This window comes from Canis lupus, chromosome X (assembly GCF_011100685.1).
Source record: "Canis lupus familiaris isolate Mischka breed German Shepherd chromosome X, alternate assembly UU_Cfam_GSD_1.0, whole genome shotgun sequence".
NCBI lineage: Eukaryota > Metazoa > Chordata > Mammalia > Carnivora > Canidae > Canis > Canis lupus.
Window position 1 is genome coordinate 42,449,490 of NC_049260.1, and position 22,761 is coordinate 42,472,250.

A 22,761-nucleotide genomic window follows, 5' to 3' on the forward strand; every position below is an offset into this window, starting at 1 on the left:
TGAGCCTAGATCTGTATCTCCCATGCACAAAAATTAATTCAAAATGAACTAAAGTAAAGAATGTATAATCTATCACCAGAAGACTTTTAGAAAACCTTTGTGACCCTGCATTAGGCAAAGATGTCTTTTTTTAAAAAGATTTTATTTATTTATTCACGAGAGACACACAGAGAGAGGCAGAGACACAGGCAGAGAGAGAAGCAGGTTCCATGCAGGGAGCCCGATGTAGGACTTGATCCCAGGTCTTCATGATCGCACCCTGGGCTGAAGGCAGGCACTAAACTACTGAACCATCCAGGGATCCCCAGGCAAAGATGTCTTTGATATGATGTCAAAAGGACAATCCAAAAAGAGCAAATTGATATGTTTGACGTCATCAAAATTTAACATTTCTGCTTTTCAAAAGACATTGTTGGAAGAATGAAAAGACAAGCCACGCACTGGGAGAAAACATTTGCAAAGTATCTATCTGATAAAGTATCTCTATCCAGGGAGCTTGGGTGGCTCAGTGGGTGAAGTGGTGAAGCGGTGAAACGTCTGCCTTCCTCTCAGGTCAGGATCTCAAGGTCCTGGGATACAGCGTCAGGCTCTCTGCTCAGCAGGGAGTCGGCTTCTCCCTCTGCTCCTCCCCCCTCTCATGCTCTCTCTCTCAAATAAATAAAATTAAAATATTTTTTAAAAAGTATCTCTAGGGCAGCCCTGGTGGCTCAGTGGTTTAGCGCTGCCTTCAGCCCAGGGCATGATCCTGGAAACCTGGGATCAAGTCCCACGTCGAGCTCCCTGCATGGAGCCTGCTTCTCCCTCTGCCTGTGTCTGTGTCTCTCATAAATAAATAAAATATTTTTAAAAAGTATCTCTATCCAAGATATATAAAGAATTCTAAAAACTCAGTAAGAAAACAAATAGCCCATTTAAAAAATAATAGGCAAAGAATTTTACCAGACTCTTCATCAAAGAAGATACGCTGGTGGCAATTAAACACCTGAAAAGACGCTCAATATCACTGGTTATTAGAGATATGAGAATCAAAGCCACAATGAAAACCAGAAACAAATATTGGCATGGATAAAATCTGAATGACTGACAATACCAAGAACTGGCAAAGATGTCGAGGAACTGAGCTCTCGGACACTACTGATAGGAATTAAAATGGTGCAACCACTTTGGGAGATAGTTTGATAGGTTTTGTGTTTTTTTGTTTGTTATAAAGTCAGTTGTTCTTTAGACAACAATTATTCATTGAAAGCTTACTATATGCTTCATAGTGCACTGGACACTTGGGTTATTGACAGTTTCTTAAAACAAACATATACTTACTATATGATCCAGTCATTCTGTTCCTAGAAGTCTACCCACAAGAAAAGGAAACTTATGTCAATTCAAAGACATGTACACTCAGGGCACCTGGTTGTGGCTCAGAGTTTGAGCATCTGCCTTTGGCTCAGGTCATGATCCCCGGGGTTCTGGGATCGAGTCTCGCATCAGGCTCCCCTGCTTCTCTATGTCTGCCTCTCTCTGTGTCACTCATGAATGAATGGATCAATCAATCTTAAAAAAAAAAAGGGCAAGTGTATTTAGTGCAGCTGGTGGGGAGGGTGGAGGCAGCAGTACCAGCAGTCAGTCTCTGGCAGTGGTTATGTGTGGGCTTCTCCTGGTTCTTTCTGTCAGAACAGAGTGTGGCCCTCCAAGCACTACCGTGCTTTTCTGACCTCACCTTCTACCTCCCTCTTCCTCATTTACTACCCTGCGGCCCCGGCGGCCTCCTTGCTATTCCTCAAACATACCAGCAATGGTGCCACCCCAAGCTCCCTGCACTTGGTTTCCCCTGCCCAGACCACTCTTTCTGCAGATAGCCACATCGGTCTACCTTGCTTCCTTCTGACCTTTGCTCACACGTCACCTTTGTAGCAAACCCTTCCCTGGTCATCATAGGAAGACTGCCCACTCCGGATCCCTTTGACCCTGCCCTTCCTTTTTTCCACCCTGGCTTTTATCTTCTAGCATACTAAATAATTTGCCCCCTTCTGCTTCTTGCTTATTGTCTTCTCGGCCCCACTGGGACATCAGCTCCACAAGGGCAATGTTCTTTGTTCTGTTCTGTTTGTGCCTGTATCTCCAAGTACTCAGAATCATGTCTGGCACACAGTCGGGACTGATTGTTGAATGATTTACTCTCTGCTGTATCCCTAGCATGCAGAACAGCAAAGGCTCCATAGGAGCCCATCGGGTGGATTGGGGCAACAAAGGCACTCAGGGAGGACCCACTGCCCCTCATGCAAGTTGTCGGCTGCTTCATCGTTCTGCTTAGTGCTAAGACATCGAGGTTAAGAGGCCCCAACCATGGGGGTGGAGGGGAGAAGCCTCTGGCTGAGGCAGCGATGTCAGGAGACTCTACCTGCCTGTTATTTGCCACCAGGCTCAGCCCCAGGCAACAGTTCCAATCATCCAAATAATTTGCCCATCTCTGAGAGGCCAGGAAACTGCTTGAATCCCCTGCTATAAATTCATGGCTGGGGTCAGGACAGTTTTTAACAGGGCACCCTGCTGGGGAGACTTCTGGAAACTTAGTGATACAGAGGCAGATGCTTTCTCGCCCACAGCTCGCTCACTCCTCTGTGATGTGAAGGCCATCTGAATAGTGTACAGGTCACAGTCACCAGCTCATGGGTGGCTCCAGGGAGAATTCGCAGGCCTGCAGTTGTTGCCAAAGCAACTGCGGGCCCAAGGGGTGACTTTGGCTGCCAGCAAGCACCAGGCAGCCAGCCCAGAGAAAACCGCGCAGGGTTGTCTCTCTCCGTGTGCAGTGAACAAGGGATAGATTGGGGAAACCTCCTGATACTCTCCACATTTCTCAGTCTCAGGACCCTGTCCTGGATCTGAGGGATCAGGAGGGATCCATTCAGGGGAAGCACAAAGTCATGGTCTGTTGGGGGAACAGGACCTTCTGCTGGGGCTCCATGTTCTGGGCACAGGGTTGTGTTCAAGAACTCCCGGCCCTGTTTCTGAATACAGGCTTGAGGGGAAATGCCAACTCCAAGAAATTGAAATCTGATGAAAGATCTATTTTAAGAACTGTGGCGCCTGGAGAAGAGGAAGGGCTTGTCTGAAACTGCCAAGTTATGCCATGTTGCAGGCAGAGACAGGGGGACCGGTGCCATTCCCTGGGAGGCTTTAGGCTCTTCTGGAGGGTGCTACCAAGATGAATGTATTACGACCTGGAGAAAGGAGGCCTTCTTGACTGAGTAGCACATACAACATGAGAAACAGACTACTGGACATGCCAAATTGGGAAACTTTAGAATGCACGACCCTTTCCCACATGAAAAATATAACCCAGCTGGGAATTCTGGGGGCAGTATGTACAGTCACAACCATTACTCAGGAACTGGAGCAACTGGGGGTGGGGGTTTGTCCTCTACTGTATGCCTTAACCACCCTGCTAGGCCAATCTTGCAAACAGCTGAGTTCTGGAATTAGGGATGATAAATCAGTAAAATTGGTCTTTGCTAGTGTACTTTATACTGGGGAATGAGACTGGAAGGTTTTCTGATCCCTTACCTTACTGGCATATAACCACTGATTTGGCCAACTCACTATTTTTCTATACCTGATCAATTTTGGCTGAAACAGTGGTCTAGGGGATCCCCGGGTGGCTCAGCGGTTTAGCGCCTGCCTTCAGCCCAGGGCGTGATCCTGGAGACCTGGGATCAAGTCCCACGTCAGGCTCCCTGCATGGAGCCTGCTTCTCCCTCTGCCTGTGTCTCTGCCTCTCTCTCATGAATAAATAAATAAAATATTAAAAAAAAAAACAGCGGTCTTCCTTTGCTTGGCAGGGACAGTGGCTTACCTTTGTCATCCTGCTCTAGAGGATGGCTGCCAAAGAGGAGGGGGATGAGAAAACAGGTGAAGGGGAATTAAGAGGTACAAACTCCCAGTTATCAAAAAAAAAAAAAGTCAGGGAGATGAAAGGTACACTATAGGGAACAGAGTCAATAATGTAATTAACACTGGTGAGTACACTCAGTGTAGTAAGCATGGCATGATGTATAGAATTGTTGAATCACTATATTGTATACCTGAAACTAAGATAACATTGTCAATTATACTTTGACAATTAAAACATATTTTTAAAAAAGATTTTATTAGAAAAAGAGTTGTAAGAATTTTAATATGACAATTCAGTTACTTTTAAAAAATTTGCCAGCACTGTGCCATGTTCTGACAATGTCATAAGTTTATACCAGTGGTCTAGATCTAACTCAGACACCATTTATTACATCAGCAACTTAGTGATTGGGATGATTTAGAAGCAACCATGCCTAAAGCTCTGGCTCCTCTTGCTGATTTTGTAGCTCAGCCCATTAAACAGGAAAAAGTTTAAGGACTGTCTGACAATAACCTTTTTGAGAGTCCAGTTACCTGGAGCAATCAGAGAAATTCTACCTGGGATACACAAACCTTTTTTTTTTTACTTTTAAGCCAGTCTGTGGGCTAAAACAGGGGTGTCCCCAAACTAACTGGTTACAAACACACCCTATTTGTGGGTAGAAGCCTCTCTTTCCTCTGGACTCTCATCACCGGCTCAAGATATTTTCTAGATATCTGGTCTAGACCAAGAGTAAAAGGGTAAAAGCATAGCTGTCACCAGATTCTTGTTCAGAAAGCTGTGCGGACATGTAGCATTATGGACTCTGTAATATCTGCTTAAGGGACAGACTGCGTAGCTTCGGTAGTCCAAGAATGAGCTTGTGAGCAGCAGATTTTTGACTTGTCTTGCCAGCCCATGCAGGGCAGTGGGGCTGAAGTCTGGAGTGGCTCCCACCTCGGCCAGCCCAGCTCCATGTCCATTCAGCTCAGTGCACATTAAGGATCTCATCATTTTACAAAGTTTGGGAAATGATTTTTATTACACACTGACTTCTGGAAAATACTAGGGTTTGTTTCGAGCCTCCCTGCTGGTCCATCTGTCTCATGTCCTGCCCTTGCCCTGTCCTGGGGCGACAGTGCAAGTGGAAGATGGAAGGATTACTGCTCCGCCTCTGCAAAGACAGGCTTTTCACACTGTACAGAGCTGGCAGTGGCCTGGGGTGGGAGTGGGGCCACAGGTCAGTCTTCATCCGAATCACTGGGGCCCATGTACTGGCAGACAGCATCATAGTGAAGCTCCACCAGCTGATTCTCTCTCCGCAGCTGCACCAGAGCTCGGCTCCGTTCTCTGTTCCGGCCTAGTAGGCGGCCCACCTGGAGTAGTGATGGGTGAGGTCAGCAAGGCCAATTCAGACTCCAGGACAGCCCCCGCATGCCCCTCACCCCATGCCCAGGTCTAGAACTCACCCTTCCAGCCTGTGGCCCCAGCACCACCATCACCCGGTTGCCTTCGACCTTGGGGACCAGGGTCTCCAGCATGTTTTCCTTCAGGCCTGCAGATGAGGAAAGGGGAGTGAGGCCCATGGCCAGGGCCAGCCCACCCAGGTCCTGTCAGAAAGCCTTTCCTGTATGCCTCAGAGCCATCCTGCACCCTGTTGACAGGTGGGAGTCCCCCTGCCCCACTCCAGCTCACAGGTGAGGACACCTAAGGAGCAGTTCCTAGAAATAACTATAATAGGGCACCAGGTGGCTTAGTCAGTTAAGCGTCTGCCTTAGGCTCAGGTCATGATCCCAGGGTCCTGGGATCAAGTCCCACATCAGGCTCCCTGTTTGGCAGGGAGTCTGGTTCTCCCTCTCCCTGCCACTCCCCGGGCTTGTGTGTATGCTCTCTCTCTGTCAAATAAATAAATAAAATCTTGGGAAAAAAAAGAAGAAAGAACTATGAAAAAAGGAGCACTTATGCACGAAAATGATGGGTGATGACAACAGATACCGTTTATTGTGTGCACGTCATATGCCCTGCCCTGCACGGGGAGTTCAGTACACATCTGTACAAGGCCCAGTCCCCAGAGGGAGAAATAGCTCATTTCTATGCCAGTGTGCACAGGGGGAAAGAGCAGCTTAGATAATCACCATCACAGGGGGAAAGAGCAGCTTAGATAATCACCATCACAGAAGTGCCTCGTATTCTGTCAAAAGATTCTGGGCTGTGCAAAATGCCTGAACTCTGCCTAACCTTCCAGCCTTTGCCTGCACCAGCCTCTTGGGTCGAAGACAGCCTTCCTATTCAGCCTCTAGGATGGATGATTAAAACCCCAGTGGCCATCCCTCAGACTCACCTTCCAGAATCCGGCCTTCATCTGTTCGACACACACAGGTATCTGGGCTGAGGACATCTTCAATGGTCATCTGGAGAAAGGGTCACGGGATGTGAGAGTGTTACAGTTATGGGGGCCTAGTTCCGGGGGGGTGGGGGAAAGCCAGGCTGCAGGGTTCCCACCTTGGTGTTGTAATACTGGCCACCTTTGTGCTGCCTGTCCACAAAGCGCACACGCAGGTCCCTGTGCAACCAGTGCTGGCTCTGGGGACCTGCCTTCTCATTCTTGGCTGCGGGCTCCCCCTGTCTGCGGAAAGGGCCAACACAGGCTTAGCTGATGAGACACGTTCTGGTCACCCCACAGTTGGCTGCTGTGAAACCCACCCCTGATGCCCTGATGTCATCCCTAGTTCCTTCTATGTGCCTGCCTTGCCCGGGAAGCCTTCTCTGACTGCTAGAATCCCTCCACAGCCTTGCCTTCTCCCCCAACCCCAGATGCCCAGGGTCCCACCGGTCGGGAAGGTGTTTCCGCTTCCTCTCTGAGTCCTCCCGCCAGCTGGGGAGGTCCTGATCCCGGAGGGCCTTCCATGATGAGGCTGTTCCATTCTGTTGCCCTGGGGAAGTTTTGTTCATCTGGCCTGTGCAAGGGTGTATGGGGAGAACCAGGAAGGAGCCTCAGTGTGAGCCTCTTACCTGGCAGGCTACACCTTGGCCTCAGGCCACCTCCCACCTGCCTCAATGTCCCCTCCCACCATCACAACTTTGCCTATGCCATCAGAATGCTCTCCCCTTCCCCTCAACTGCTGGGGCTTCCTTCAGGAAGGCTTCCTCAGCCACTCCAAGGTGGGCTAGGGAATCCTGAGAGCTCCATCAGCACCAATATCTCATCTGTCAAACCGCCCCATCCTGCTGCCATGCCTAGAATGCCTTTCTCCTTGGGCATGGCCTAGTCCCGGCTGCCCTCACACCCAGAAGAAGAGAGGCTCATCACCTAGAACAGACAGAGACCTCCTGAGGATAGGAATAGGTTTCCACACCTGTTTTTTCTCTGAGAGGCTAAAGCCCCAGGGTTACTAGATCAGTTTTTCTTCAAACCGAATAAACCACTGATCTTCATTCTCACCTCCTGGATTCTGACCAGAAGTCACATCTGCCTGACAGACCACTGCCCCTCCCCTCTGCAGATCTGACACCCACCCAGCCTCACCCCCAGGTACAGGCCCCTACTGCCCCCTGGAATGTTTCTCCAACTCTCCCAGCTAGGTAAGAGGCACACTCACTGAGATCCAAGGTGTTCTTGTCAAACTCATGCTGGGAGACAGGGCGCAGGCAGTACTCACTAACAGTAACCATGCGGTTCCCCACGGCCAGGCGAACCATGGCCCGAACATTGTCAGGATCGAGGCCTTCTACCTGAAGCGTTGGGGAGGACGAAGTTAGGCAGGGTCTGAGTGGACTAAACTCACATTCCTAGGACCGAACTGTCCAGTCTTACCTCCTATAAGCCTGACCCCTGTGTCTCCCCCACCAGACTGACCCAAGGCCTGGGCCTGGGCCTGGTTCATGTGTTTCCCCTACCAGACTGTGTGGCTTGGATATATTTTAAAGAACTTAAGCCTCAGGAACATTTGGCACATATGGCCATTCTCTCTTTTAGTTGTAAACTGAGACTCAGGCCCAGCAAGTGGTTCTGAGTTACCAAATGAGGTAGCAAGCCAGGCAGGCCTGAAAGACAAGGACTTCCAGCCTTTCCACCCTAAGCCCAATTCTTCCTCCCTCTGACCCTCACATCAAACTTCCCCGCTGCCTGTCTTGGGCTCTAGGCATAGCTTGGTTCCTTACCTTCCCATAGAGGCCTCGGTGAGGGCCAGAAAGAACCACCACAGCTCCTCCAGGCACCAGTCCTTGAGGCTGGTCTTCCTTAGCCTTCTCTTGCTCTTCATCTGGCTTTGGCAGGTGGTGGGGGCCAGTGGGGACTAGGGCCTGGACCTCATTCAGGTTGGCACCCAGCCCTAACCCCTTCGGCCTCAGTAAGTTGAGACGGGGCTTCACCACTCTGCAGGCAACACAGTATATGAGCTTATTGGGCTGGGGAGGGGAGGAATGCAAGTCTTCAGTGTCCCCTCACAGCCATCCAAATCCCACCCCATCAACATGCTCAAGAATATCCTTCCCGATCTCACATTAGGACTGTTTTTTTTTTTAAGATTTTATTTTATTCATGAGAGACACAGAGAGAGCAAGAGAGGCAGAGACACAGGCAGAGGGAGAAGCAGGCTCTATGCAAGGAGCCCGACGTGGGACTCGATCCTGGGTCTCCAGGATCACACCCCGGGCTGAAGGCGGCGCTAGAAACTACTGAGCCACCCAGGGATCCCAGGACTGTTTTTGATCTACAGAAAAGCAATTTCGTTTGGTCCAACCTAATAACACACTGGGTATACCATCTATTACATATTATTTACAGCAGGATCTGAGGCAGATCTCTGTGATTTTGATTATAATACCCTAATATTTCTACAGGGGAAATCATACAAATATTCACACCAAATAGGAGGAACAGACTATAAAATGCTCTGTGTCAATTCAGGTCATGTGTGGCTACTAAATGGTTTATGAAAAAATGTTTGAAAAAAAATATTTGGTTTTCAGAATTCTTTGGAGTTCAGAAAACTGAGAAGGGATCAAAAGTCTGTGTGATAATAGCAAATGTTTCATCTATGTTTATTTTGGGCCAGGGCCTGCTATAAGTGCTTTATGTACATAATTTCATGTAATTCTGCAACAGATATGGGAAGTCAGTATTGTCACTACCCTCATTTTTCAGATGAGGAAGCTAATGCTCAGAAAGGTAACCCCGTACAGAAGGGATCCCGTTACAGAGTTTCAAAAAGCAAACAGGAGGGATGCCTGTGTGGCTCAGCGGTTGAGCATCTGCCTTCAGCTCAGGGCGTGGTCCTGGGATCCAGGATTGAGTCCCGCATCGGGCTCCCTGCATGGAGCCTACTTCTGCTCCCTCTGCCTATGTCTCTGCTTCGTTCTCTGTGTCTCTCATGATTAAATAAATGAATCTTTAAAAACAAACAAACAAACAAAGAGCAAACAGGAGACTGAAACAGTTGCAGAAAGCTTCTGGTTCTGGATGAGCAGTAACCCACGGGGTCTTGTTCACTGCCCTGTCTGCTGCCCCTTGCCCCCACCCCAGAACTCACAGATTGAAGGTGCGGCCAATGCCCTCACCAGGCTTCCAGCCCATGCCTCGTAACATGGCCAGCCCATAGGCCTCTACGGGGACTGCCTCGTAATCAGCTTCCTCTGGCACCTACAAATTCAGGCAAAGGAAGGACAGTCAGGCTTGGCCCATGGTGGGCCCTCTGAAGCCTGCTTACCCAATGAGTGACCCTTAGTGCTTTTCCAGTAAGCTCAAGGTTAGTTTTGATTTCCTCTTGCTGTCCCTCACTTTACTCATCCATGTTGTCCTTCAACAAATAATTATAAAGCACCTATTCTGTGCCAGGTACTGACCTAGGTGACGAGGATAACCAAAACAGACAAAAATCCCTGATCCTGCCCTGTGGGGATGACGTTCTAGTTGTAGACATACAATTTAAAAAATACATATAGGGGCAGCCCCAGTGGCGCAGCGGTTTAGCGCGGCCTGCAGCCTGGGGTGTGATCCTGGAGACCCTGGATCGAGTCCCACGTCAGGCTCTCTGTATGATGCCTGCTTCTCCCTCTGCCTGTGTCTCTGCCTCTCTCTCTGTCTCTATGAATAAATAAATAAAAAATCTAAAAAAAAAAATAATAAAAAATACATATAAAAATACATAAAACGTGGCATGTCGGGTAGTGATAAGTTATATGAAGAAAAATGAGGCAGATTAAGGGGATGCAGAGGGATGCAGAAGAGAGTATCACGGAGTTGATATCTGAGCAGAGACCAGAAAGAAATGACAGTGGGGGCCATAACGATATGAGAAGCATGAAGGATAGGTGGGTAGTCCAAGCAGAGAGAACAGTAAGAGCAAAGGCCCTGTGGCAGAACAAGTCTGGCAAGTGGTAAGAGCATCATGAAGGTCAACCTGACTGAGAAAGAGGTGGAGGAAGAGGGGCAGTGAAAGATTAATCAGGAGATCTGGGCTGGAGCCACAGGAGGGTGGCTTCCACAAGGGGTCCCAGTGAGGAAGTTACTGCAATAATCCAGATGAGAGATGCTGGTAGCTCAGACGAGTGGTAGGAGTGGTGATGGTGAGAAGTGATCAAATTCTGGATGTATACTGCAAAGGGAGATGATAGGATTTTGCTGAAAGACTGCATATGGGGTATGAAATAAAGGGGGAAGTCAAGAGAGACTCTAAGGTTTTTAGGCCAAGTGAGAAGAAGGATGGGGTGGAGCTGTGATCAGCTGAGATGTAAAAGGCCGGAGAAGGAGAGAATATGAGAGAACTGAGGCCAAAGCAGGAACAGGATGGAAAGTGAAGTGAAGGTCTTTTTTTTATGATCAAAGAAGCCAGAAGACAGGTGAAGGCCAACAAGAACAGCTCAGTCGAAAGAGAGGATGGTCTGGGGCTGTAGGAGAACTAGGCCCCAAAGAAGCATTGCTAAAACATTGTGAATAAAGAGGTGAAGAGTGGAGTCCATGGGTATAAAAGACAGACTTGGTTGCTTCTGTAGACACTCCCCTCACTTCTGTTGTCTATCACATTCCATCCTCACTCCCTCAATTCTTTTCTTCCCTCCTCTCTCAATTCCTTTTTTTTTTTTTCTCTCTTTTTTCTCAATTCCTTATACTCACTCTAGACACACGGCGGGTTGCTTCACTGATGGACCCACACCACATGGACTCCCTGCCACCATGCCACTGCTTGGGGTTGTTGCTGCCATTAGTACTCACCCTGCTCTTCCCTCACTCACTAAACCCTACCTGTCCTTCCAGACCTCACTCCTACCACTCTGGTCTGACTGGCCATCATTTCTAGCCTGCACTACTGTTCTCTTTGCTTACTATTCTGTTCTGCTCACACTAGCCAGAGATCTTGTCAAATCTTAAGTTTTTACCCCTCTCTGCTCAGAACCCTCTCATGGCTCTCATTTCATTCAGGATAAAAGCCAAAGTCCTCACCATGGTCCACAAGGCCCTGCTTAGTTTAGCCCCTGCCACTTCTGACTTCATATTCTTCTCCTCCCCTTCATCCATTCTACTCCAGCTACACTGGTCTCCTTGATGTTCCTCAAACACTCCAGGCTGAGTCTACCCTTAGGATCTTTGCATTTCCTGTTCCCTTTGCCCCTCATCTTGTTCAGATAATCCCAGAATGCAAGTGTTTTCCACACCTCAGTATCTTGATTAATTTTTTAATGCTTCCCAAAAAAGACAGAAGGAGGAAGGGATAGGCAGCAGGCCTGTAGCACGCACACAGACTGTACCCCCCGCCCCACTGTATGCAAAGAGGCAAGTCTGGCAGACAGGGCAAAGGGAGGCTGGGGCAGGAGGAATTAGGGGCCAGCTCACTGTCTCAGCCCGGGGTTCGCTGTCTGCCCCTTCCCCGTTAGGAATGCATCCTTTCTGGATCATGGGGATAGCAAGCGTGGGGTCGACACCCGAATTCTCTCTCTCCTCCAGGGACTTCTTGGAGTCTAAGGAAGAATGGGAGGGAGCAATGAGGTCCCACCATATCCTTCCATTTTCCTCCCCCACTTCCTTCACAGGGGGATGGCGAAGAGGGGATCACTCACCCTCAATGAGCTCCTTCACAGCCTGGGACAGCACTCCATCCATCAAGGCCTCAGTATTTGTGGATGGCCCAGGAGCTTGGGCTGGTGGCTGCCTGCGATGGCCATTCTGGATCAAAGGGATGATGAGATCCTTGGGGTTTTCTGAGGGCTTCACACTAATGTGGACACAGAAGCATGAAGTTGGGAGAGTAGCATGTCAGTGGGTTCTGAGCCACACTACTCCCTTCAGAGAAAACACAAGAGCCAAACTCACCCCCCCCATCTGACCACACCCTCTGTTCTCCTGTGAGTCTCTAATGGTGCTTTCTTTGGATTCTCTCCCTCACCCCCAACTCTTAAATGTCAGTGCCTTTAAGGAATCAGCCTTCAGTCTTGGACCCTCTGCTCATCCCAACACCCACTTCCATGGCCTTCACAATGACTCACAAATCACCATCCTCAGCCCAGATTCTCCCCAGTTCCAGGCTCCCCATCAACCTCCTGGATGGTTGATTCTCTTCTGGAAGTCTCACCCTCTGACTGTCTTTTCCAAATTAACCTGATGATGGCCTCCCCAAACCTGAATCTGCCAATCCACCCCGTTCCCCACACTAGAGAAGCTCCACCGCTTCTGCTGAGACCCTAGCGGTCCTGTCATTCTTCACTCTTTTCCCTCTCTCAGAACGCACACACTTCAGGGTCCCCAAATTCTAGACACACCCTCTCAGGAACACATCCTTTTTTCTCAAACGCCATAGCTTTTAGGCCCAATTTCTCCACCTCTCCAGTCACACACTCCCGCCTTCTCGCCTCCACGAATTTCCTCAGGCTGTGCTTCAGGCTTTCCAGGTCACTGCCACCTAAACAATCAACTCTGATTCCACCCTCCCACTGCACCCACCAAACCGAATTCCAAGGGATGAAAGACCCGGCGCTTCACCTTTGCAGCTCCCTCCCTTCCACGGTCTTCAAGAAATCCTTCTCCTCTGGAGCCGCACCCGCGTCGTCTACCGGGTCCGCCAGCCGTCTCCGGGCAGTTGTGCGACTGAAGCTGAATGAAATTGGGGCAGCGGAGGATCCAGCCGGCCGCAAAGGATACTCCTCGGCATCCGCCATCTTGCCCCTCTTTCCCAGGCGAGTGCGCCGCTTGCCGGGAAGTTTAGTTTAGGTTCAGTTTGAAGGCGGCCAGACGAAGAGCGCTAGAACTACCTTTCCCATAAAACACTGCGTCATCGGCAGGCGTAGGAGGAAAAAGGAGCTTTCGGAAGTAACTCTTGCTCTTTTTCCTTCATAGGAGCGCGTCACGCCAAGCATAAAGGGAAATGTAGTTCTTCGGTGAGGTAGGTGTGGCAGAGTTGAATTCATTCTTGCCTGGTGTGTTCATTCCTTCCTATAGGCGGTCGACAAGTATTTATTAGTTGCTTACTGTGTACACATTACACAGGGGGAATGGAAGTGTAGATAAAATACATGCTTAAGAAAAAAATCTGTGAGTGCCAGCTGTGCACAATAACAAATAGACATGTAAATGGTGCCTACCGATGTCAGATTTAACACACAACTAGATCTGGATTCAAATTTTAATAAATTTTAATAAAATTCAAATTTTAATAAAATAGACACCCTCCTTTCTAGAGGCTGGTAGTCCGGTGGGGAACAATAACACTTGAACAGATATTAAAAATATATATAGGGCAGCCCGGGTGGCTCAGCAGTTTAGCGCTGCTTTCGGCCCGGGGCGTGATCCTGGAGACCCCGGATCGAGTCCCATGTTGAGCTCCCTGCATGGAGCCTGCTTCTCCCTCTGCCTGTGTCTCTGCCTCTCTCTCTCTCTGTGTGTCTCTCATGAATAAATAAAATCTTAGAAAAAAAAATATATATATATACACACACACATACACAGTTGACTCTTGAACAATGCAGGGGTTAGGAGGGCCAATACCCTGTCCCCACAGTTGAAAATTTGCTGGTAACTTTTGACTCCTCACAAACTTACTTACTAACACCCTACTGTTGACTGGAAACCTAATGATAACACAAACAGTAGATTAACACATATATTGTTTGTTACATGTAGTATTATTTTTCTGTTGTTTTTAGGGGCTTTTTGTTTTGTTTTGTTTTTTATTTTTTTTTATTATTTATTTATGCTAGGCACACAGTGAGAGAGAGAGGCAGAGACCCAGGCAGAGGGAGAAGCAGGCTCCATGCACCGGGATCCCGACGTGGGATTCGATCCTGGGTCTCCAGGATCGCGCCCTGGGCCAAAGGCAGGCGCTAAACCGCTGCGCCACCCAGGGATCCCTGTTTTGTTTTTAAGTAGGTTCCACACCCAACGTGGAGCCTAGGGAAGACCCTGAACTCACAACCCTGAGATCAAGACCTGATCTAAGATCAAGAGTCTGCACTTAACCAACTGAGCCACCCAGGCCTTTTGTATGTTACATGTATCATACACTGTATTCTTTTGTATACAGTATTCTTAAGAATAATCTTAAGAATATGAAGATGAATAAGAAAATGAAAATGTTATTAAGAAAATCATAAGTGGGGGGATCCCTGGGTGGCTCAGTGGTTTAGCGCCTGCCTTCGGCCCGGGGCGTGATCCTGGAGACCCGGGATTGAGTCCCATGTCCGGCTCCCTCCATGGAGCCTGCTTCTCCCTCTGCCTGTGTCTCTGAATCTTTCTCTGTGTCTCTCATGAATAAATAAATAAAATCTTAAAAAAATAAAAAGAAAATCATAAGGGGGTACCTGAGTGGCTCAGTTAAGTGTCTGCCTTTGGCTTAGGTCATGATCTGAGTTTCCTTGGATGGAGCCCCGTGTTGAGCTCCCTGCTCAGTGAGGAGTCCGCTTCTCCCTCTCCCTGTTCCCCCACTCATGTTCTCTCTCTCTCATAAATAAATAAATAAATAAATAAATAAATAAATAAATAAATAAATATTTTAAAGATTTTATTTATTTATTCATGAGAGACACACACAGAGAGAGGCAGAGACATAGGCAGAGGGAGAAGCAGGCTCCTCACAGGGTGCCCGATGTGGGACTCAATCCCCGGACCCCAAGATTACACTCTGAGTGGAAGTCAGACACTCAACCGCTGAACCACCCAGGCATCCCAATAGAATGTTTTTTAATAAAGAAAATTATAAGGAAGAGAAAATACATTTATAGTACTCTAATGTATTTACTGGAGAAAATCCTGGTATAAATGGACCCGTGCAGTTCAAAGCCATGTCGTTCAAGGGTCTACTGGAGTTCCTACTGTTACTCAAAACTATGTCCACCTCTTGGTGGATATGGAGCCAAAAGATACATCCAAGCAAAGAACAGGAAGGAAAAGGTAGGGTTTACTTGCAACAAGTGAAGAAGAACACTGAGGATATTTCCCAAAGCACTATCTCCCTCAACAACAAAAGTGGGGAAATTTTAAACTAAAGGTCCATATATATTCGTGGAAGGGCTTGCAAAATAGGGAATTCAGCATGGAATTGGGGCAAAAGTCACCCTAAGTCACTGAGTCTAGGTCTTAAGTTAATTGAAGTCATGAGAGTTGGCAAGGGTCAGCATCATCAATTCTCTGGCTCCAGTGGGTCTAGTATTTGAGTGCTCAAAGGGGCTTAAGTTCTGCAAAGATGACTCAGAATATGTGTTAGGTCAATCTTTACTTTTGAATCAGCATTGGGAGTTTTACCACCGATTTATTGTCTTTGATAGGCTTAGGCTGTCTCCTGGCCTGATAGTGCCTGTTTGTTCTCACATTCTTTTGTTTCCTTCAAATCATTATCTACTGATGTTTATTCTCATGCAATTTCAACACATCTCAGGATGTTCTGCAAGAAATGTGCTTTGGGTAAGTAGTGCTGGTCAGGCATAGATTACAAGATGATCAGGGGCCCCAAATGACTTTTCTTATATTGAGAAAGATTTGCCTCACCTTTCTTTTTCCAGGGATCCCTAACTATTTCTGCTTATACTACCAACATTAAATATGTTGAGAACTAGGTTCTAAGGTTTTGAAAGATTAATGAGACAAATTCCTCTTGTCTAGGACCATAAAGAGGGAAAATGAAAGGGCCCTATGAAGGGCTTTTTGAAGGACTGCTTTTTTGCCCCTTTTCCTGCTTCTATTCTTGCTAGGACCAGCACACCCCTTTACACATTCCTTATAGTACAAATAATGTATGTTCTCCTTGTATGGATCAAATAGCTAATAATTTCTTTGTGGTCTTCCAGCATAATACATAACTTCTAAGGAATGACTAGGTGAGGCCATCATGTGTATATTCCAGACCACTGGAGCTAGACATCTTGATGCCAAGCCCCCCTAGCTCCAAGGAATTAGTGACTTATGGAGGACATCTGGACCCTTCTTATTCTGACCAGTTCCAGGGTGCCTGAGAGGACACTTACATCACACCACAATCCTCAATAAAAGCCTCAGACCCAAGCAAAAACAAGACACTGTCCTTTCCTTTCTGAGTCTTCCAGACACTCTGTAACTACGCTCACTCTGTATCTTCAATAAACTCTGCTTTTACTTTCTCTTGGCTCACATTTGATTGCTATCCTGTGTGAAACCAAGGACCCTCTTGGCTGGTCCTGGGATCACCTCTGGATCCTCAGACCCAGCCTGCCTACATCATTAAGAGTTTGGAAAATAGAAGACTGATACTTAAATAGTCACCAGAAAGAATAATAGAAATCTGCCAAAAATTCGTCCCAAGGAAATCATTAAAGATATGCAAAAAGAGGGCAGCCCGGTGGCTCAGCAGTTTTTTTTTAAGATTTTATTTACTTATTCATGAGAGATACAGAGAGAGGCAGAGACACAGGCAGAGGGAGAAGCAGGCTCCACACAGGGAGCCCAACGTGGGACTCGATCATGGGGCTCCAGGATCATGCCCTGGGCTGAAGGCGGCACCAAACCGCTGGGCCACCAGGGCTGCCCAGCTCAGCAGTTTAGTGTTGCCTTGGGCCCAGGGTGTGATCCTGGAGACCCAGGATCTAGTCCCACAGGCTCCCTGCATGGAGCCTGCTTCTCCCTCTGCCTGCTCTGCCTGTGTCTCTGCCTCTCTCTCTGTCTCTCTCATGAATAAATAAATGAAATCTTAAAAAAAAGATATGCAAAAAGATTTTTTATGTTTATTTGAGAAATCTCTATAGGGGATCCCTGGGTGGCTCAGCGGTTTAGCGCTTGCCTTTGGCCCAGGGCGTGATCCTGGAGTCCCCGGATTGAGAACCACATCGGGCTCCCTGTGTGGAGCCTGCTTCTCCCTCTGCCTGTGTCTCTGCCTCTCTCTCTCTCTTCTCTTTGTGTCTCTAATGAATAAATAAATAAAATCTTTAGAAAAAAATAAAAATGAAATCTCTATACCCAGGTGTGGAGACCGAGAAAAATCAAGGCCATTCCACCTCAAGTTTAACATTAGCACAAGTACAGCCATCTTAGGCCCCTGTGAATAAGAGCTGAACTTTATAAGAAAAACTGCAGAATATCCCATGTCCTCGCAGGGAATGCCATATCAGAAAGACAACAGAGCCCATGCCCGTGGTAGAAAGTCCCATATTAGAATGAGAACAGAGCTCAATGCCCTTGAAAGCCCCATATCAGAATGTAAACAGAACTTGAGAAATTCCTCCACCCCTTCTGAAAATCTCCTAGACCAGCCCTTAAAACTAAGCTGAAACCCACCTCGGGGTCCAAGTCCCTGCTCCGCTGTGTCGGGTATACTTGGACCCAAGCTCGAGGTTGCTAATAAACCCTCGTGTGTTTGCATCAGTGTCGGCTCCTTGGTGGTTTCTTGGATTCACAATCTTGGGCACAACGCAGGCACCTGGCTGGTTCAGCTGGAGGACCATGTGACTCTTGATATCAGGGTGATGAGTTCCAGGCCCATGTTGGGTGTAGAGATTACTTAAAAAAATAAAATCTTGGGACACCTGGGTAGCTTAGCGGTTGAGCATCTGCCTTCAGCTCAGGGCATGATCCTGCAGTCTGGGGATCAAGTCTCACATTGGGCTCCCTGCATGGAGCCTGCTTCTCCCTCTGCCTCTGTCTCTGCCCCTCTCTCTGTGTCTCTCATGAATAAATGAATAAAATCTTTTTAAAAACTAAAAATCTTTAGGGTCACCTGGGTGGCTCAGTCATTTGAGCACTGGCTCTTGATTGCTGCTCTGGTCATGATCTCAGGGTTGTGAGATCAAGCTCTGCATGGGCTCCACACTCAGCACAGTCTGCTTAGGTCTCTCTCCCTCTCCCTCAGCCCTTCCCCCAGCCTGTGCACTATAAATAAGTTAATCAATTAATCTTTAAAAATTAAAAAAAATCTTTAAAAAAACCAAAGTAATCTATATCCAACATGGGGCTTGAACTCACCACCCTAAGATCAAGAGTCACATGCTTCTGAATGAGCCAGCCAAGCGCCCTTGAAAATATATTTTTAAATATTTATTTATTTTAGAGAGGTGGGGGGGAAGGGTAGAGGAAGAGAATGACAAGCAGACTCTCCACTGGTTGGGGAGCCCAACATGGGGCTCCATCCCACAACCCCCAGATCATGACCTGAGCTGAAATCAAGAGTCAGCCACTTAACTAATCCACCCCAGCACCCCAAACAGTTTTTTACGAGATTCATCATAGTATCATCTATTGTAGCCAAAGATTGAAGACTAAATGAACAACAGGAGGGGATTGGGCAAATGAATTATAGCACATTCCTTGGATGGAACACTTATACTAGAAACTTTAAATACGAAGCTGTAAATATACTTAAAGTGGAAAAAAATTAAAAAAAATAAAAAATAAATAAAAAAAAGAAAGTGGGACATAATCACAATGTTCAGAAAGTAGAATAATATAATGGGTCACAGGATGGTCTTGAAAACAGGAAACAGTGTTGTGCCCAAGATTGCGAATCCGAGAAACCACCGAGGAGCCGACACCGATGCAAACACACGAGGGTTTATTTACAAGCTCGAGCTTGGGTCCAAGTATACCCAACACAGCAGAGCAGGGACTTGGACCCCGAAGTGGGTTACAGCTGGGTTTTTTATAGGCTGGTCTAGGGGATTTCCAGAAGGGATGGAAGAATTAGGCTGGTCTAGGGGATTTTCTACCATGGGCGTGGGCTCTGTTGTTTTTCTGATATGGGATTACCTGCCGAGGACATTGAGGACATTCTGTAGTTTTTCCCGTAAAGTTCAGCTCTTATTCACAGGGGCCTAAGATGGCTGTACTTGTGTTAATGCTAAACTTTAGGTGGGATGGCCTTAATTTTTCTCGGCCTCCACAACAGTAATCAATCTCATGGCCATTTTTCCAGGCTTAGAAGCCCTGGGCATCCTTAAAGACACCTAGCAGGGCAGCCCTGGTGGCGCAGCGGTTTGGCGCTGCCTGCAGCCTGGGGTGTGATCCTGGAGACCCAGGATCGAGTCCCACATCGGGCTCCCTGCATGGAGCCTGCTTCTCCCTCTGCCTGTGTCTCTGCTTCTCTCTCTGTGTGTCTATGAATAAATAAATAAAATCTTTAAAAAAATAAATAAAATAAAAAACCTTTAAAAAAAAAGACCTAGCAGATAAAGACTACAAAGCAGCATTTATAAATGTCAATCTAAATAAAGAGGCAAACTGAGGCAAGCTCAAAAAGATGAGTTTATTTGGGAATAGCAGAGAAATTGCAATTCTGGACACCCAAACTGTAGCAAGCTACAGATGAGTCCCAAATTCCAATTCCTCTGCTATCCCAAATAAGCTCATTATCGTGAGCTTGCCCCAGTTTACCTCTCTATTTAGGCTGACATTCCTGGGAGTCAGAGGTGGGATCCAAAGGAGATGACCTCCAAAGAATGATGATTCAGGGAATCAAGGGAGGTACCCGCATGGAGCCTCTTGCACTCATCACTTTCACAAGTCGCGGTCTATTTCCAGTTTGATGAGTCTCTTCTAGGATTCTGAACTCCTTCCCTTTGATTGAGTTTTCCAACTTTATTCAGGATCTGTATAAAGACAATCTTTTTTTGTTGAGTACTTGTTTCCCTTAGTACTAGTATGTTTGGTGAGTATTCCTTTGTTTTATTATTGGAAGCACATCAGAATTTTGGTATAATTCCTTTGGAATTATTAGGAGTGTTAAAAAGAAAGCCACAGGCTCTAGGTGGAGTCACTTGCCCTCAGGGCAATAAACCAAGAATTAATTGTAATTTCAACCTTTTCAGGAATGGAATTTTAAACCAATTAATCTGGAATTTTCTGGCCTGCACCAAAGAGGTAATCTTCACCTGGGGCCCTCTCATTCCCCAAAGGAAGATCAGGTAATCTGGATGATAAGAACTCCCTTGCCCCACCTTTCCATAAGCAGAAGCGACCTTGCCTGAAATAGTACTTCCTTTTCTTTTGCTAATGATTTCTTGCCCTATCTTCCTTCCTATAAAAACCTTCCACTTTAGGGTGCCCGGGTTGCTCAGTCGCTTAAGTGTTAGACTCTCAATTTGGCTCAGGTCATGATCTCAGGGTCCTCCATGCTCAGCGAGCAGTCTGCTTCTTTCCTTTTCTGCCAACCCCTCCCTCTGTCCTGTGCACTCTCCCTAAAATGAAAAAATCTTTCAAAAAAAAAGACCTTCTATTTTGTTTACCTCATCTCAGACCTCTCTACTTCTTAGATGGGATGCTCACCAGTTCATGAGTTGCTTAATAAAACCAATTAGGGACACCTGGGTGGCTCAGTGTCCGCCTTTGGCTCAGATCAGATCCTGGGGTCCTGGGATCCAGTCCCAGTTCGGGCTCCCCGCAGGGAGCCTGCTTCTCCCTCTATGTCTCTGCGTCTCTCATGAATAAATAAAACCTTTTAAAATAAATAAGAAATCTTCACATTTACTCAGTTGATTTTTCCCTCCTTAGTGGGTATTAGAATTTTAAAAAAGTTTTGGCAAGGTTACAGGATAGAAGATCGATATGCAAAAATCCATTGTGTTTCTATAGACAAAATAAAGATGAAATTAAGAAAATAATTCCATTTACAGTAGCCTCAAAATAAGATACCCAGGAATATATTTAAAAGAAGAACTGTAGAAATTGTGTTGCGAAAACTACAAAATATTGTTGAAAAAAATTTTTAAAGACCTAAGTAGGGACTCCTGGGTGGCGCAGTGTTTGAGCATCTGCCTTTGGCTTAGGTCAGGTCATGATCCCAGGGTCCTGGGACCAAGTCCCCACATTGGCTCTCCACGGGGAGCCTGCTTCTCTCTCTGCCTGTGTCTCTGCCTCTCTGTGTCTTTCATGAGTGAATAAATAAAATCTTAAAAAAGACATAAGTAAATGAAGAGACATACAATATTGACTCAGGGCCAGTGTGAGATTCTCAACCTGGCCCTGTTGATTACACTCCTCCAGCTCCCATCCTCCTCTGCCACCCTTTCCCCCAATCTGTGCCCCCAAAATTCACTAAGGAAGTCTCCAGCGCCATTCAAGCTCACCAGAAGTATCCACAGGTTTTTCACATTTTTCTGTATTTGTCACACTAGGAAGTCTGTGAGAGGCAAAGAGAGACAAGAGGGTCTTGGGACAAGCGACTAAGACATAATTGTCCTTACAATTACAGCATGCTAAAGGCTAGTTAGTGTAAGGAAGAGGCTAAGAAAGCTGTCGGTGACTTACCTTTTTTTAAAAAAAATATTTTATTAATCCATTTGAGAGAGAATAAGCAGGAGGAAGAGAAGCACAGTACCTGCTGAGCAGGGAGCCCTGCAGGGGAGCTGGATCCCAAGAAAGAGATAATGACCTGAGGTGAAGGCAGACGCCCAACATCTAAGTCACCCAGGCGCCTCCACTGTTTTAAAAAATTTTATTTGAGAGATAACAGAGACCAAAAACGGGGAGAGAGGGAGAAGGCTCCCCGCAGAGCAGGGAGGCCCACGCGGGTCTTGATCTCAGGACCCTAGGATCATGCATGAGCTGAGTTAACGGACTAAGCCAGTCAGGGGCCCCTGACTTTGCTAACATTGGCACAAGCCCCTAAATTTACATTCTAGCCTCAGCTCTTCCAACTCACGTCCAGACTCGACCACAATTTCAGTACCTAGGCAGTGCGCAATTCTCCAGCTGTCACACAACTACCCAGAACCCGCCATCTTAACGAATCCTGGGCCCGGCTATTGAAGGCACCTCCAGACACTCCTACAGTCCTCTAATAACACGAAGATCCCGCTCCTCATCTTACACCCTTAGGTCGTCCCCGGACGACGGCGCAAGGCCAGATTGGGCTCCTGAATTTCCCAGGCTCCGCCCTCTAGTTAGCCTATAAACTTCAACCCATTCCTGACGCTTCGAATCCCGCCCCCTCGCGTTTATAGACTCCACCCCCCTCTAGGGTGGACTCCTTTCCAGGCACGGCCCTCAGCCGACTGCCCGCCCCCAACACCCTGCAGGCCCCACCTCTTCAGAAATGCCATTCGAAGCCCCACTGACAGGGATAACCATCCAGCCTCGCACCCACGACTAACCATGCAACATTCGCCTACCGCAATAACCTTCCCTGGGTCACCTCCGGGAGAAATATTCTAGGATGACGCCAAGGCTCCGCCCCCGCGAAGCTGCCTCCGAGTCCCGCCCCGCCGCCAGCCCCGCCCACTGGCACCGCCCAGGGGAGTAACTAACCAACCCGGGCCTGCCACTTCAGGAGCTGGCTCCACTCAGACCCCGCCCCCCGGAGGCCCCGCCCCGCCCCTGACACGCACCCGCCTTCGGGCGCAGGCGCAATGTGGCACCTGTCCTGCGTACCAGCGCCGCCACGTCGGCCGCAGCCCGGGCCGCCAGGGGGCGCGCGTCCAGCCGCGCCAGGAGCTGCCGGGCTCTGGGGCCCGCG

General features: G+C 47.6%; 1 protein-coding gene across 2 annotated transcripts; it reads right to left on the reverse strand.

The window, feature by feature from the left end:
- Positions 1–4,122: 4,122 nt before the first annotated feature.
- Positions 4,123–22,513, reverse strand: LOC119878063 (G-patch domain and KOW motifs-containing protein-like). 2 transcript variants are annotated; one of them, XM_038587421.1, is made up of 12 exons: positions 22,400–22,513; positions 12,840–13,289; positions 11,921–12,075; positions 11,697–11,821; positions 9,397–9,506; positions 8,027–8,240; positions 7,465–7,597; positions 6,696–6,822; positions 6,368–6,491; positions 6,207–6,276; positions 5,335–5,420; positions 4,123–5,241 (listed from the first exon to the last, which is right to left on the reverse strand). In XM_038587421.1, the coding sequence occupies exons 2-12, from the start codon at positions 13,013–13,015 to the stop codon at positions 5,107–5,109; spliced, it is 1,455 nt and encodes a 484-aa protein (XP_038443349.1). In that variant the 5' UTR covers positions 13,016–13,289; positions 22,400–22,513; the 3' UTR covers positions 4,123–5,106. The 2 variants fall into 2 exon arrangements, with proteins under 2 accessions (XP_038443349.1, XP_038443350.1); XM_038587422.1 differs by having other exon boundaries at positions 22,418–22,510.
- Between the last annotated feature and the right edge of the window lie 248 nt (positions 22,514–22,761).